The sequence below is a fragment of the Camelina sativa genome, chromosome 11 (assembly GCF_030686135.1).
Source record: "Camelina sativa cultivar CO46 ecotype springtype chromosome 11, ASM3068613v1".
Classification (NCBI taxonomy): domain Eukaryota; kingdom Viridiplantae; phylum Streptophyta; class Magnoliopsida; order Brassicales; family Brassicaceae; genus Camelina; species Camelina sativa.
In genome coordinates this window covers 10782670-10801079 of record NC_141890.1, presented here as the reverse complement: position 1 = coordinate 10801079, position 18410 = coordinate 10782670, and the positions used below count along the sequence as shown (strand labels likewise).

The 18410-nt window shown below is 27.0% G+C and overlaps 1 protein-coding gene across 1 annotated transcript; it reads left to right on the top strand.

Moving 5' to 3' along the window:
- The first annotated feature begins 14153 nt into the window (after positions 1-14153).
- LOC104727877 (gibberellin 2-beta-dioxygenase 8) lies at positions 14154-18397 on the top strand. Its single transcript, XM_087473895.1, has 3 exons — positions 14154-14771; positions 17598-17919; positions 18016-18397. Exons 1-3 carry the CDS (start codon positions 14317-14319, stop codon positions 18253-18255), a joined length of 1017 nt encoding a protein of 338 aa, XP_087330021.1. The 5' UTR covers positions 14154-14316; the 3' UTR covers positions 18256-18397.
- The last annotated feature ends 13 nt before the right edge of the window (positions 18398-18410 follow it).

The window sequence follows — 18410 nt, the reverse complement described above, 5'->3', positions numbered from 1 at the left end:
TTTGAACTGTTTTCATTTTTTTTGCTATGACACAAAGTCAACTAAAATTTCAATCTCAATGGTTTATACATTTTTTTAAATTATTTTCTAGCATTCATTCTTTTAAAAGCCAAAAAAATCCTCTAATTCTTGATTTAATAAAAGTTTTTTGGAATGTTGAGTCTAATTTACATCTTTTAGTTAATTTTAAATATAAAAGTTTAATGAAAATACCTAGAGTGTTTTTCCAAGAGTTAGATGGATTACATAGTGAGTTTTTGGATTTTAATTTTCAATATATTTAAACCCAATACGAATAAATGCCACTAAAAATTATGTTTTTTCAATTGTACATTTTGAATAATTTAAAAAAAAAAATCTGTAAAAAAATTAAATAGTATGTTTTACAAAAAGTTGTGATTGTTCATTGTAATGGTTTATTTTTGTAAAGTTGCAATTGTTCTTTGTAGAGTTGTGTTTATTCGAATATTTGTATATTTTGAAATCTATATGTTTGAACTGTTTTCATTTTTTGCCATGACACAAAATAATATAAAATTTTAATATCAACAGTTTTTACAGCTTTCTAAATTATTCTCTAGCATTCATTTTTTTTAAAGTAAAGAAACTCTTCCAATTCTTGATTTAACAAAAGATTTTTAGAATGATAAATCTAATATACAACTTTTAGTTAATTTTTAATATAAAAAATTAATGTCTATATATAATAGCAATCAGAATAAATGCGTGAAATCTATGAAAACATTAAGCTATTATTATTATATATATATATATTTATTTATTTAGAAACACTTAACGTTAATTTGGGAAAATGAGCATCATTTACATCTATTCCTTTGTTGATCAGTTGTAATTATGAGATAAAGTCATTTCTTATACTCTCATTTGTGGAGTATACTGTATATAAAACTCAAAAAGTCAATAACTCTTTGTAACTTTTCAATTAATGAAAGAGTTAGTTGGTTGTCATTAAGAAGAAAAAAAAACTAGACTCTATAAATTGATTTAGGGTATTAAAAGCGTTTATTTGAAAGAAAAAAAAGAGAGAAAAAGATGGCTTGGATCATTAATCTATATAATAATAACAATCCAAATAAATGCGACCAACGGTTGTGTTTTTTCAATCGTACATTTTGGATATTTTCTGAAAAAGTCGTGATGGATCATTAAAACGGTTATTTATGAAAAGCTAAAACTGTTCACTGTGAAGTTATGTTGATTGGAACATTGATATCTTTTGAAATATATATATATATATATATATATATTTGTCTCTTTGAACTGTTTTCATTTTTTTTGCCATGACACAAAGTCAACTAAAATTTCAATCTCAATGGTTTATACATTTTTCTAAATTATTTTATAGCATTCATTCCTTTAAAAGTCAAAAAATTCCTCTAATTCTTGATTTAATAAAAGTTTTTTGGAATGATGAATCTAATTTACATATTTTAGTTAATTTTAAATATAAAAGTTTAATGAAAATACCTAGAGTTGTTTTTCCAAGAGTTAGATGGATTACATTGTGAGTTTTTGGATTTGACTTTTCAATATATTTAAATCCAATCCGAATAAATGCCACTAAAAATTATGTTTTTCAATTGACATTTTTAATAATTTAACAAAAAAAATCTGTAAAAAATTTAAATTGTATGGTTTACAAAAAGTTGCGATTGTTCATTGTAATGGTTTTTTTTTGTAAAGTTGCAATTGTTCTTTGTAGAGTTGTCGAATATTCGTATCTTTTGAAATCTATATGTTTGAACTGTTTTTATTTTTTTGCCATGATACAAAATAATATAAAATTTTGATATCAACAGTCTTTACAGTTTTCTAAATTATTCTCTAGCATTCATTCTTTTTAAAGTAAAGAAACTCTTCCAATTCTTGATTTAAGAAAAGATTTTTAGAATGATGAATCTAATATACAAATTTTAGTTAATTTTAAATATAAAATTTAATGTCTGTATATAATAGCAATCTAAATAAATGCCACCAAAAGTGTGTTTTTTCAACCGTATCTTTTGGATATTTTTTAAAAAATCTATAGAAAAATTAAATTGTGTGTTTTACAAAAAGTTGCGATTGTTCATTATAACAGTTTTTTTTGTAAAGTTGCAACTGTTCATTGTAGAGTTGTGTTTATTCGAATATTCGTATCTTTTAAAATCTAGATATATTTGTCTTTTTGAACTGTTTTAATTTTTTTTGCCATGACACAAAATAATATAAAATTTCAATATCAACAATATTTACACTTTTCTAAATTATTCTCTGGCATTCATTATTTTAAAAGTAAAAATATTCCTTCTATTCTTGATTTAACAAAAGATTTTTGGAATGATAAATCTAATTTACAACTTTTAGTTAATTTTAAATATAAAAATTTCATGAAAATAACTAGAGTTTTTTTTTTCAAGAGTTAGATGGATTATATAGTGAGTTTTTAAATTTGACTTCTTAATATGGTAATAAATATGTCTTCTATTTAAAAGCAGATTATTAGGTGAAATCAAATGCAGACACAACATTTGCGATTTTTCGTAGCACCTTTTCATACTTTTTTTAAAATCCAAACGATTGTATCTGTTCATTGTAAAGTTGTGTCTTTCACTATATTTTATTTATATTTTTTCATCATAATTTTTCGGTATAATAGGTGTGTCTATATAAATAGTAATGTCTTTTGAACTCTCTTTATATTTGTCTTTTCATCAGTAAATAACAAGTTCGTTGAAACAAAATTTTCCATTTTATTTTGACTCTAAATAATTGAATATTAATATCTAATATTCAGCGTTATTCTATAATCTAACTAAAATTTTAGAAATGATTATAGCAGTAGAGAAATTTAATACAACTTAATATAGAATTTATAGTTGCAACTATTTTTACTGTAACTTTTTGTTTAAAAAATAGTTTACTGTTTAAAAATAAGAATAACAACCTGAATAAATATGCACAACAGTTGCGACTTTGCTTAGTATTATTTTGTAAGAAAATTGTTTTTATTCCTTTTTTAAAACTCAAACAGTTGTATTTGTTCATTTTAGAGTTGTGTCTTTTCACTATATTTTATTCATATTTTTTTATCACAACTTTTCGTTATAATAGGTGTGTCTATTTAAATAGTCATGTCTTTTGAACTTTCTATATATTTGTCTTTTCATCAATAACTAACAAATCATTGTTCGTTGAAACAAATTTTTCGTTTTATGTTTAATCTAAATAATTTGAATATTAATATCTAATATTCAACGTTATTCTATAATCTAACTAAAATTTTAGAAATAATTATAGCAATATAGAAATTTAATAAAACTTAATATAGAATATTTGTTGTTGTGTTGCGTCTATTTATCGTAATTTTCGTTAAAAATTATTTTAATATTTAAAATTTATATTATTTTGTTTTTAGTTATAATTATTTAATAGAAAATTATATTTACTCATTACAACCATTAGTTCAATATTCCCAGTTAAGATCACTTTGTCATAATGATTTTATCAATTGTAGCTTTACAATAATTCTTCATAAAAAACTTTATATTTATGATACTTTAAACAATATTTTTTTTGTAAAGTTACGTCTAACTATATAATATTTTTTATTATAAGCTTTCATTTTGATGATTATGTTTTTAGTAATAGTTTATGTTTAATTTTTATGTATTCAAACTATTTTTTTATATTCAAATGATTTGATAATGTATAATTTTGAATTTTAAATTTTATTTATTGTTTTCTAAAATACTTTCCCTGCGACATCACGGGAGTATGAGTGCTAGTAAATATAAAAGAAATGTTAGAATGGTAACCTTTAAGGAACAAGTCCATTTTTCAGTCTATCGTTATTTCAAGAAATTGTGACTAAAGATTTTCTTAACGTCGGATATCACTTATTAATATAGACATGGATAAACTAATGATTCATACTTGTATCACCGTTGTGTCAGTCTAAATTCTTTTTCAAAAAAGGTGTATGAGAGTTATTAATGATAAAAAAAATTATATATAGTATATACACATCATAGAAAATAAAATAAAAGTACATATGCAGTATAGTGATAGTTTGATATAAAATCATATACTTTAAAAACATTATGTAGAAAATTTGATTTATATATATTTTTTTGAATAATTAAGAGGTTCTGCGCCTAAGATCCCTATATTTTTTATTTTCATGTTTTTTTTTATCGTCTAGATTTTTTATTGATAGCAAATTATTTGAACAATTATTTTTTATTTTCATGTTAGCAATCAATTTTTTTTATGTTTTTACTAAATCCTAACTGCTATATAAACAGGGAAAAAACTATTTAGTTATAATGAAATAATATTTTCCATTCTTTGAGTGTCACAATTTCCACTAAGGCTCCGTCAATTCTAATATTCTTGATGGAAATATTCAATATATATATATATATATATATATATATATATATATATATTTCTGCGCCGGGAAAATATGCGTCGTATCTGAAAACAATTATGATAACCGCGGATTTAATAGTGCGGGACAAAACTTTTGCTAGTGCGGTATGGTTCAACTGCGGTACGTGCGGGACAAATGTATTTGCGGGACAAGTGCGGTTATTTCAAAATAAGCGGTACAAAATAATGTTTGACTGGTGAAAAATTATTTGCAGTGCGGTTTTCATTTTATTTTAATACTAATTAATAAGATTATATATTTTATTTTGTTTGGTATAAATAAATAAATCTTTATACATATACAAACCTTAAATGCCTACAAAATAGCAAAATACATATTATAGATAAAATATAAGCATATATATCATAAAATATATCATAGATTATTATTGATTTAAATTGATTATTATTGTTAATGAAATAAAATTTTCATCTATTATATATGAAGTACAAAAACCAAAATTGAATTTTACTTAATCATGTAAATTTTATGTATAAAAAATCAAAATTTATTTAATTTTTTTATTTTATTTTTAATGATCACTATGATAATTAAGTAGCATTAACAATAATATTATTTACTTTATCATTACTAACATTCACTTTGTTTTTTAAATTTAAACCACATGTTATAAAATTATTTGTTAATATAGAAACTGAATTTATAATCATTTATATTAATCATAATAATATAAAATCTATTTTTTAACATATGTATTCTTTGTGTTAATATAAATCAAGTGTTATATAATAGTGTTTAAAAAATGTTACATGTTAGTGAAAGAGTGAGAAGTACAAATACTAAAGAAGAAAGATAAAAAAAAATGGCTTTTTCTTTTATTTTTGTTTTTTTATTTTTTTATTTGATATGGCCTTGAATGGCACCTGATTTTGGTGCAGTTTTTGGCTTTAGATTCTGTAAAATCAACTTTCTATGCCATTCACGATTTTAAGAAAAGTAGATTTCCTAGTATTTAGGAAAACCAGATTTTGGAAGATTTTAGCCATTTGTTCATAAAATCTAAAAACCACATTTTGTGGGTTTTTCAACGTGACTTTTTCTTTTTTTCTTTTTTTCTTTTTCTAATATATATTTATTCTAATTTCATTATGGAGTTCTCGATGATGATGATAGTAATTTTGCAGTAATGTGTTTTCTATATGCAATAAACGTATGTTTTTTTTCTGCATCATTGTATTTTTTTATTTTTTTAATAAAAATTATAATCATTATTTTATTATTTTTAAAATAATTATTATACATAAAAACCAAAAACTAATCAAGTCACCATTCAAGATTTTGCAAAAACTAAAATCTACAGCAAAAATCAAAAACTAAAAAAATCAAAAACCAAAATCCAAAAGCTAAAAACCAAAATCTAAAAACCAATTAAAAACCAGCAGCCATTCATAGCCTATATATTATTTAAAAATTGAAAAAGAAATAAAAAAAACTGTATTATTTGATGTGGTTTCAAAACCCGCTGGGTAAAGGCTATGGATTTTTTAAAAGACGGTTCACCTTATAATCTGGACAAAACCGCAAATTATTTTTGTTTTTTTTCTTTTCGAAAAACGCTTATTTGTTTTTAAAAGCATGATTGGTGACTATAATACGTTTTTTGACAAAAAGAAATCCAAAACCGCTTTTTCACCGTCGCCATTCACTGCCTAAGGATGATTTTTGTAGAGATGAGTGATGAATAGTTGAGCTACCATGCAAATACATACTTATTTAATATTAAAAGTGGTAGAGCCTACATGCAAGATTCTTTGCGTTACATCAACATTATCATTGCGAACGATTGGACTGTTTATCAATTAGATTTCCGACAACTCATTTTCCTTCAACCACATTTATATAAATTAACAGAAAAAATATATATATATATATACATTGAGAAAAAGTAGTTGCAAAGTCAACAGTTTTTTGGTATTTCTAAAATTAAAGATTGATTTCTACTAGAACAAGGTCATGTTGCTTTTCTTGCGTACGTCTTTAGATGTGAAAATATATAACACATCTTTCTTAGGCTTAGTTTACCGTATTGGTGTCGATCGAAGTTTGCGGTTTACTTATGCAATTTTGTTAGACTCTATATTTACAAGCAAGCTGAGTAAATCTTTCAGACTTGTCATCATAGTATCAAAGTAAAAGTAAAACAATATTTTTACCATAGGGGATTTTTAAAACAGTTAATAATCTTGGACCAAAATCCAAACAATTTTTCATGATTTATGAAATATAAGTATATTATTAATTAAGGTATCCACAAAATCAAAACATAATCAAAATCGTAGTGACAATTAGTCAAATTTGCATATAATTTTTCTTAACTAATTAACTGTTATATATACGTACGTATCTCTTGATACTGTATAGTATTATGTTAAAAACGAACTTACTCACAGCAAAAACTAAATGCTAAACAAAATGAATACACGTGTGAAAACCAGGAATATATAAATTTTCATCTAATAGGAAAAAGGGATGAATAGAGATTTATGGTCCAACCTTTGTGATAGTAACGAGTTGTAAGGGTCAATTATAATTGATTACACGGTGGTCAACGTATTTATATTTCGCAAGGTCCATTTTGCCAAGCATATTTTACAATCGAACGGTCAGTGTTCATTACCTCCAAACCATTTTAAAAAATAAAAATAAAAAAAAGAGTTGTTAAAAAGAATCGTTTGTTAATTTTATTTTGTATTAGTTCTTACTCTATCTATCATTTTTAATGAAGAATTAATATGTATCATATTGTTGGCATGTAGGTTTAACGACCTAACGGTAAACGTTCAAATACTCCCAAAAATATATAAACTTTGGTTGGTTATTACTTGTTACGGTATATAGCGATGCTCAGAATGATATATTATGCTAATATTATTACCATCTATATAACGTAACATTGGTAAATGATAATATACGGTGAGGTCACCAAAAAATTACTACAAACAACAAAATATGCTAAAAATATTTAAAATTATAATCTACTTGTATTCTTTTTAAGTTGATACTAATTAATAGCTGTGGTTGATCATTGCGATAATGTTTCTGATAGTCATTAAGAACATACATATAATTGTACAGAACACATCGATAAATTTAAACATTAAACTAGAGCAAAAAACACATCACATTATTTAATTGGAGGCCCAGTTGAGAAGTCGCGAGATCGATTCAGATGGCCTACTGTTGACCCTCTAGAGTTGTCAATTAAAAATAATATCAAGTGGTCCTTTTAGAATTTGGGTAATTGCTCGACGCCACTGTGTTAAAAAAAATTAATATATCACTTAATGTGGCAATTAGACTAGATTTTTTTTAATCGAACTCAGAAAATTTTGGTATTTAATTATAAGTAAAAGATGATATCTAGCCTTGTTTCATTCAAGCAAGTTCATTCGCTGAAAAAAATAATGAAGTTATTTATGATCGTGATTCGTGAAAGTAAGTACTTACTGTATGTGATAAACAGTCTTAACACGTTAGTTGATAACTTGATATAGCTTTTGTCGGTCGGATGTTCTGACAAAAAAAAAGTTCAAAGGAAAAAATTAAAAGCATTTGTGGTAATTTGTGAGTAAAAAAACAAATTGTAGTTGTAATTGGTAAAACTTGATACCTAATTGGTAAAACTTGAAGGCAGGTGAATCTAACGATATCCTTCTTATTTATTTAACTGGTTAAGTTAATATTTTATATTATGTTTAGATTTAGATTAACTCGCAAACTAATATATAGTATTAGCTCATGATTTAGATTATATGTGTGTGAGTTAATAAAAAAAATTTATATAATAAATTTACTCAGCTAAGCTACTTCATAAGATGCACAAACTCCTGAATCCTGATAGATTGAGTTTAGGTGAGCGGATTTGTTCATTTTGACACCCTTAATTATCTCAAGCGATGTATAATTTACACCTAATAGAGTTATCGACAACAAATAAAAATTACACATAATATAGTGTTTGTTACGTAGCTGTATACGTCATACTATACGTATAATAGAAAGTTCACAAAAAGGAATATGGTAGGATTAGGATAAAGCGAGAGAAAAGAACCCACAAGAAAACACTAAAAAAGTCATCAAGTAATAATACTGAGTATGATATGTGGACTAATCAGTAAAGTGCCTTCCTAGGCTTAGTTAAATCATCACTTTCTCGAATTATCCACGTTTTCTTTCAAACTTGAATAATAAACAAAGCGGCGAGGACAAAGAAAAAGAAGCGTCGGTAATCCCTTAGGCGCGTTTCGTTTTGGCTGCGAATGGATGGAAGCGCACTGAGCAGCGAGCTATTTGTTCAAGACTCTTTTTATGACCGGCCAGAAGTTTTTTGGATAAGAACTCAAATTAATATTTGAAGGCTATCTATAAAAATTCTAATTAGTACAGTTTAAATGTCTATGTTAGCCACAAGTTGCAGAATAGGAAAAATGAGATGGTGTTGTTGCTGATTAGTTAAAAGTACGAGTTGAAAAAATGCATATATGCAGTACAAATGTACAAAAATATTGATTACAATAGAATTTTCAATAAATATTGGTGACAATAGAATTCAAAAGGAAAAACAAGTGAAAATAAATTCAACTTTGTGTCTCAGCATTTGGAGCAGAGCCGGAACATGTTGATATGTTCCACGCACGATCTTATCTCTTTTACATTCTCTTAGTGTAGTTGAACTTGAAACACACATTTTTTGGGGATAAATGTTAGTACTATGTTAGCAAAGCAACATTTACGGCGATATGATATCTGTAAACGCATTGACAAAGAAAATATTATATGATCTGTAAAACGCTTTGAGTTATCCATTACTATTTTCGTAGATTATTTACACTTCTTTACTATATTTATATCCTTGGTCGGTGCATCCTATATATCTTTGAGCTAATAGAAAAAAACATACGTTTTCCAAACTTAATTTGCAAAGTAGTACATTCATTATCTACAATCAGTGTTCAAGAAAGCGCTAGGTGTTAGTTAGTCGATGATCCAACGCCTAGTGCCTAAAACGCTTAATCGGAATTTAGGCAATTCTAGATAGTTTAGGCGTTTACACTATAAACTATTATATATATAATATATCATACATAAATTTTGCAAAATGTATATAAGAATAAGAAAAATATTAAATCAAAAACAAAAAAAATAGATAAAAACATTATTTCAATTCATTTTAAATAACATATTAAATATTTATAATTATGTTTATAGAAATAAACCTTATAAATTTTAAATTTGTGCAATTAAAATTTTAAAAACATACTAAAATGATGATACTACAGTTTTAGACGGTTAAAACGGTCGTCTAGACGGTGCTATAGTGCCTAGCGTCTAGGTGGGGCGGAGGCGGATGCCTAAAACGCTTTTTCGAACACTGTTTACAATTAGAAAAATCCATGTTGACCACTATTCAGCTAATTCAACAGCCTTTTTTGCCATCCAATATCCTAGTTAATTACATCTCATGCCATTACTCCCTTTTCTCTCATTTTATTGATTTTTCAAATAATTGTTAATATAATTTTTTTTAGAAAACTTCTTAGATACAAAAAAAAATCTATATTTTTTTCTTTACAATTTGATATGAATTTTGTTTAATATTTTTTAAATATATTATATTATCCGTACACTATTTTAAGTGTACAGATGTCTATACACCTTATTAAGTGTACAGATGTCTGTACACATATTAAATATACATGTTAAACAAATTAGATCTGTACAATTGATAATGTGTACAGACATCTGTACACTTAATAATGTGTACAACCATTTGTACAATTAATAAGTTGTACGGATACAAAATTTGTAAAAAGTATTTAACATTATCAAATAAAATAATCAAACAAGATGCATATCAAATTGTAAAGAAAAAAAACATAGATTTTTATATATCTGAAAAGTTTTAGAAAACAAATTTTAATTAGCCAATATTTTTGTTTTTAAATTGTATGAAATATAATAAAGAAGTAAAAAAAAAACATGTAAGCCCACATAACCACTCTCCTCCCTCTCTCTCTCTCCTCTTTCTTCTCCATAATTCTCAATGTCCTTCTTGTAATATTCCTTCAATCACTATGTCTCACACACTTTATTATCTCTTGCTACCTCACACTTTATTATCTCTTGCTACCTCTATCTTACATTACTACTTTCCTAATTATGTTTCTAAAATATACTAAAAAAACTAACAAATCCTATATTTTTATCCAAAAGCCGATGAGTTTTTCGATTTTTCTTTTTGTTAAAAGTTTTAAAAGCCAATAATGTAACTTTTCTTAAAGATATCAAAATCGGAAAAAGGAAATGCAACATATTTTTATATTTTACATTTTGTATATAATTGCATGCATTTACTGTGTTTGTCAAAGATACGTAAAAAGGTAAACTGTTTACAACTTTTAGTGTATGCACTACAAGAAAAACCTAAAATTGCAACATAAATTTTGCAATATTCATTTTTGTAATAATTTTGCAACAAATTTCACAATAGTTTTGCAATGATAGATATATATATCACAATTTTATTACAAATTTCTTGCAAAATCGTCACAAAAATTTTCATTACCACTTTGCAATATTTTTTCAACATATAAAAATATCTAGCAAAATTTGTAAGAAACATTCAATGATTGTGGAATATGGTTGTTTAACAAGAACATTATAACATTTTTGCAACTATATTTGTCACATTTTAGTAACAGTTTGGTAACACTTACTTTCAATAAAATAAAATTAAAAAACACTTATTTTCTAGAAAAACTGTGAAAATTGGTCACTTAGTAAAAGAGACATAGGTGCGAGCATATGATTTTTGTTTTTGGGTTTTGGTTTAAATGAAAATACAGTTTACAGTTTATAGACTGTATTACAGTTTATAGACTTTCGTCAATTTTGTAAGTTTCTCAATGAAGGTAATTGAGAAAAAGTCTCAAAGTGTATATTTTTAAAGTCTCAGATAGTATCACACGTTCCGAAGGTATTGTTTCTCCGGTTTGCCTTTTTGTTTTACAGTGTTTTCTGTGTTTCACTTTGCTACTTTCCTATGAGTTGTTTTTTTTTTGGATTGGCTATTCTTGATTAATTAATAAAGATGAAAGAAAAATATTTTATATTTTACATTCAGTTTAAAAGTTTTTTTAGTTTTTAATTTTTTTTGTTATTTTAGATAGATTTTTACCTGAATATATAGAGTTTGATGGTCAAATTTTCAGATGAAAAGGATTATATATTTCAATGATGCTTAGGCCAAGTCCAAACAAAATTTGTGTGTAAAAAATATTATTTTATTTATTTAAATTTGCTTCTAACAATTTTTATAATTTTTTTACGTTGATTGTAGAAAGAAAAAATAGAAGATGGGAGATGCATACATTGAAGATTAAGCCATTCAAGAAAAACAAAACAAAGGAAGAAACAATTACAAGATCCATCATACATTTCTTCGAGAAACGCAATTAAGAAATTTTATTTTGTTTTATTTAGTGTCATGATTGTAAATATTTATTGTTATAACCGGTAAAGATTGCAACATTTAGTTGGTTAATATATTCTTATTTTCTTGTAATATTTATTTAATAATAATATTCAATATGAATATATGTTGTAGTTAAATAACATATATGGAAAATAAAATTATAGTAAAATTGTTATGTGACACTTGTTTTGCAATACATTTTGTTTTGTTTATCGTCCCATCAAATTTGTAGCAAGCATATTTTACAAATTGGTAAGTTCTTTTTTTTTTGGCAACCACAAAATTGGTAAGGTCAATATGCAATTGTATTTGCTATAATTGGATGTAGCGTTGATTTACGATAATTTAGAATTGCAAATACACGTTGTAATTCAACAACAAATTTGCTGCAAAAAAATTGTCACATTAATACAACAAATTAACAATGAATTGATTTATAGCTAAAATTACCACATCTATGCCAAAATTATGAACTTACAACGCCTAATTAGCAACATTATAAGATTTGTGGAGCTTTCGTAGTAATTCCATTGTTGGCAACAAAATATTGATCTGTTACAATAATTTTATATCTTGCATTATAAATATTTTTTTGATGTTTTGGATTCTGGTTTGTATAGAATAAATTATTTTGGTGTGAAGCTTGGGCGTAGGCCTGGGCGTTCGGATATCGGATCGGATTCGGTTTGGATTTTTCAGATTTTGGATTTTTTGGATATTGACTCTAACATCCATTCAGGTATTTATAAATTTCGGAGCGGTTTTGGTTTGGATAATTCGGATTTCGGATCGGTTTGGATATGATTGTGGATAACCAAAATTAAATCAAAAGTCATTGGACCATGTTTTTATTCTAATATTTTTTAATCTTATTGTACCCAAATAACCATAATAATATAATATTAAAACAAAAAAGATAGAAATTAAGTAAATGACAAGGTTCTCATGGAACCATACAAATACATAAAGGATATGAGGCATATCAATTGGAATATTAAACTATTTCTTATATGTTCAGTTATGTTCGGATATCTATTGGATATCGGTTCGGATCGGATAATATCCAATATCCAAAATAATGAAAGCTAAGAATCGGTTATTTCCTTAATATCAGTTTGGTTTTAATCCGCTTATTTCGGTTTGGATACGGTTCGGATTTTATGTCCAGACTTAGGATCCAAGATAAATATTTTATACAAAGAACCAATTATCTCAGTGAAATAAATAAATAATTATGTAACTGTAAGTAAAGCTGTAGTCCGTTGCAATTAATTTACAGTGCGGTATAGATGAGAAAGGAAAGTAAAAGTCGTCGTGTCTCTTTGCTTCCATAATAAGTTCTCTTATTTTACTACCGCCTTTAAAAATAATACATGACGTACTAATTATTAATTAACGCAGCATAATGTTTTTATATAACTTGGTTCTTATCCAACGGAGCAGAAATCACTGATTAGCTAGTTTTCTGATTAATACTTTAATAGTAATTGATTACAATAATTAAGAAATAATCATAAGAAATATATAAATAAAACAGTACAACATAGAAGAAAGTGAAAAAACATGAGAAACAAAGGACGGTGTCCAGACAAGCAAATATTCAAACCTTTGAATATGAAACAACATCATGTTCTCCAAGACAGCCCCAACTTAATTTATTCTAATAATACCAAATTCATTAATCCCCATTATCGTATCTTGTCCACCATATATATATACATATATACACATTACCCATATCGTATTTTTCCTAGGTTTTTGTATTTAAAATTCTATATCTGTTACAAATATATGACATATAAATTATGATACTGGAAAAATAAAATTAGATTACGATCTTTTTTTTTTTTCGTCGAAAATTAGATTACCATCTTAAAAGTATATATATATTTCTATTTGGATTAGTAAACTATCCACTTTCCAACTATTATTGCTACTCAAAATATTATATTTTTTAACCCAAAATTTTACTCATTTAGACGTTGCAAAAGAATGTGGTTAATATACAAGCAGATAAAATAAATATACAAATGATGATTACTCACTTAATGAATATAATTAGTGGTGAGTAATTAGCAATGTCGACGGGCGGCAAACAATATTTATTTTTTTATTTTTATATATTTATCATCAACATGGTATACTAAAAATCAAAATGTAAACAAATTGCACTCGAATGTATATATGCATATGCATATCGGTGGACGTCTATATAAATGTAAGAATTGTGTCTCTCATCACAACACGTATTTTGATAACCTTCACTTCCCATAATTTTCTCAAACTCTCACTCTTCTTCTTAATTCTTCTTCTTCTTCTTCTTCTTCTTCTTCTTCTTCTTCTTCTTCTTCTTCTTCTTCGTTGATCTCTCTAAGTAATTATTCTCATGGATCCACCACTCAACGAAATATACAACACCCTTTTGTATAATCAGATCACAAACACAGGACAAAATATTCCCGATATATCCATAAGCTTCTCTGTCACGGCCGTCGTCGAAGAGGTGGAGCTTCCGGTGATTGACGTCAGCCGTCTCATCGATGGAGCCGAGAAGGATAGAGAGAAATGTAAGGAAGATATTGCGAGAGCTTCAAGGGAGTGGGGATTTTTTCAAGTGATAAACCATGGAATGTCAATGGACGTGTTAGAGAAGATGAGACAAGAGCAAGTTAGGGTTTTTAGAGAGCCTTTTGGCAAGAAAAGTAAGTCGGAGAAATTCTCCGCCGGGAGTTACCGGTGGGGAACGCCGTCAGCCACTTGTCTCCGGCAGCTTTCTTGGTCAGAAGCTTTTCATGTTCCCATGACAGATATTTCAGACAACAAGGACCTCACTATTCTCAGGTACACAAATATTGTTATCAGTTTAAAATTTTACTTGGAATTAATTTAATTATTCTTTATAATTTAATATGTAAACTATTGAAAAGATATGTGCAGATTAATTGCAGAATAATCCCAATAACAAGATGGAAATTAAAATGCAACTTAACCTTTTTGTTTTAAGTTCTATTTCAGTTAGATTATACTAACCTACTGTTTCGATGATTGATGATGAATTATAGTTATAATCTTAATTAATGTCAAGTGTTTTGACTATAAGTAACAATTTGCAGACATTTAATAGTCAAAGATTAGGAACATGGGAGACAAACACAGTTTTTAATTTAGAATATGGTAGCTTTGAAGCATATAATAGAGTGTTGTCATCTATATTTAATTAATAGTTTTGGATACTTATAATGAATAAAAATTTCAAAAAATAATAATAAAAAATGATAGAAAATTAAAGTTGTTGGCCATTGGGTCAAAGCTTTATTCTCCATCTCTCATGCGTTTCAATGTTTTTCCAGTTTTTATACTATTTCTGAATAAGTCTAATTTTTAGATAGCAAGTTGGCATGTGAAATACAATGAATAAATATTATGTATTAAGACTTCCAAAAAAAAGTATTATGTATTTGAATTATATATAAAATAATCTTGACATAAATTCTTTTTGCTAAAGAATAATCTAACATAGTTACTTAACTCAACTCTAGCTAGCTCTAATGTTGATATTAATACTTTGGTTCGTATACGTAGGATTTCGTCAACTTCAAATTCTTTAACATGCTAGAAAACAGAATTTTAAGATTTATTCGGCTGGGGGTGATTTTATTAAGACACTAAACCCTTTTTATTTGTATTGCTATATTCAAAAATATATATTTTATCTTTATTTACAAATTGTTGTCAGATTTTTATCAATTAAAAACGGGATTCAGACCAACTGATTTTGGTCGGTTTTTGTCGGGAGAAATAATCGAAAACCATAAACCAACATCATGGTTCCAAAAAAAGAAAAGAATCACCAACCAACTCATTAGAAGACATAAGTTTATTTTAAAATAATACTACAAACATTACACTTCGAAAGATTTCAAATTTTCAACACGTCTATATATATAACTGAAATCAACTACCATTTTACTTTTGCAATATCCTAGTTATAACGTTTTTCTCTGTCCAGTGAGATTATTTTCTCTTTTCCGTCGATGTTGACTTGTTAATTAACATTCTTATTTTTTCCTTAAGTGTGTTCAATTAAGATGTTTTACATATTTTTTTTTTCAAATGTAGATAGTCAAAACCTTTAGAAACGTTAATTAGGTACGATCTAGAAACACATAGTACACACTTGTGTATAATACAATATTAAAGTACTACATGATGAGAAAAGAAAGGAAGAGTCACGAGAAAACTGTCTCTTTAGCAAAGAGGGATAATAGAAGGGAAGAAGATGTACTCGAACATGCCAGGCTAGCTCTATAGACAATATACACACGTATATAAATAATCTTGTGATCAGTGTGTACTAATGTGTGCTGGAATCTGTACACATTCTTACATATGTACATCAGTACATGTATTTTGCAATTTTGCATGCATGTGGTTATCTTACACATCTTATGCATTATATTGTTTCAGCTTGTGTGTGTGAGTCTATGTGTGACCACATACCGTTGCTACTTTTCATAGTTGGCGTCTCTTGATAAGTCACTATTAGTGGCAATTTGACAATAAAATCTAAAATTATATTAATTATAACACCCCAATTCAATATACATGTGTGTGTACGTATTTATACCGTGCATAACCACATTTAAGAAAATATATTAGGAAAGTATATTCCATGAGCTATTATATAGATCAGAATTACTTGTTTATGTATGGTTTCACAATGATCCATAAACTATACAAATAATTGGTTTAGAATCTTTATAGCCATTTGATTGCTAATTAAATGCAAAATTTAAGCTAAAGCACCCACATGATCAGTTGACAATAAGAGTCTAATACTTATTTTGAAAAAGAGAAATAAACTTAAGTTTTCTTCATTTAGAGCTCCTAATAATATACGTTGGAACCTCCATATATGATTTTTTTTTACTTTATTAAAAAAAGAAGATGAACTTTTGATTCATAATCTCATAAAACAAAACAAAACAAAACAAAACAAAGCAAAGCAAAACATTTCTCGACCGATCTAATCCCACAGATTAAACGAATTAGAATTCATCATTTAAACTTCAAATGATCAAAGATGATATAAACATGGATACATATACCCACAGTGTCCAAAAAGATAAATAATATAGAAGACTCAAAATTAGAAAAGGGTCCCATGTTCCTAACAGGTAGGAGATATCTCTATCATAGAGAGAAGCAATGGATTGGACACGTACACGTACCTCTCCTCCCAACCTGGTGCATACATACCCATTATTTTTCCTTCTCTTCTCGTCTTGTTTTACTCTCTTGGGACCATTGTCCATTATAACTCACATCACATGACTCACAAACTTCCTGCCATTTTACCTCTTTACATATGAAATTCACCCCGTTTTCTTCTTCACCGGTCTCTGTTTGTGTCATGTAACATGCACCTGAACGTACATCCTTTACACGATATTTTTGAACGATAGCTAACAAATTAAAGTTGTGGTTTCTACTATTTTCTACCATTAAATCACATAATCATACGACATCTTTAAAAAAATACTATATAACTTACATAATTTTAATGATTTATTTTTTTCATATAAGAATGACTTTTCTGTGAACCTATTTTACATTTAATCTCACATTTATGGATCATGTCATAACTTTTTACCTTTGGTATCACAGCTCAATAATGGAGAAATTTGCTTCGGAATCGGAGGCTCTAGCATATCTATTGGCAGAGGTTCTTGCAGAAAAATCAGGACGTAAAGCAAATTACTTCAAAGAAAACTGTGTGAGAAATACATGTTATCTAAGGATGAACCGTTATCCACCTTGTCCGAAACCATCGGAGGTGTACGGGTTAATGCCACACACGGACAGTGATTTCCTCACAATCTTGTATCAAGATCAAGTCGGTGGACTCCAACTCATCAAAGACAATAGATGGATCGCCGTTAAACCGAACCCTAGAGCTCTCATCATCAATATTGGTGACTTATTTCAGGTAACTAAGACTAAGTTAAGAGTTACCCGGAGCTTACAACTTAGTTTTCATTTGTTTTTTTCCCATATCTCTAATTGTAATTATGTTTTTATTTAGGCATGGAGCAATGGCATGTACAAAAGTGTGGAACACCGTGTGATGACGAATCCGAAGGTGGAGAGATTCTCAGCGGCGTATTTTTTATGTCCATCATACGACTCCGTTATAGAGTGTTCAAGTGATTGCCCTACTTACAGAAACTTCAGCTTCAGAGAATTCAGACAACAAGTTCAAGAAGATGTTAAGAAGCTTGGTTTTAAAGTTGGTCTCCCTAGGTTCCTTAATCATCTCTATTAATATATATATATATATATATATACCCAAATTTTATTAGCTTTTATGATTTGTTAGTAATTTTTTTTGTTTTGATTTTTATTTCTCAAAAAATATTTTGTTCCTGCCTAATTAATTATCAATTCAATCAAAATCGATTTGAAAACCGGTTTTTAAAA

Excerpts from the sequence above, each read along its gene's own strand:
- LOC104727877 (XM_087473895.1), top strand. The coding sequence starts at position 14,317 with ATGGATCCACCACTCAACGAAATATACAACACCCTTTTGTATAATCAG. Across the intron at positions 14,772-17,597 it reads AAGGACCTCACTATTCTCAG|CTCAATAATGGAGAAATTTG; the intron begins GTACACAAATAT and ends TTGGTATCACAG. Across the intron at positions 17,920-18,015 it reads ATATTGGTGACTTATTTCAG|GCATGGAGCAATGGCATGTA; the intron begins GTAACTAAGACT and ends GTTTTTATTTAG.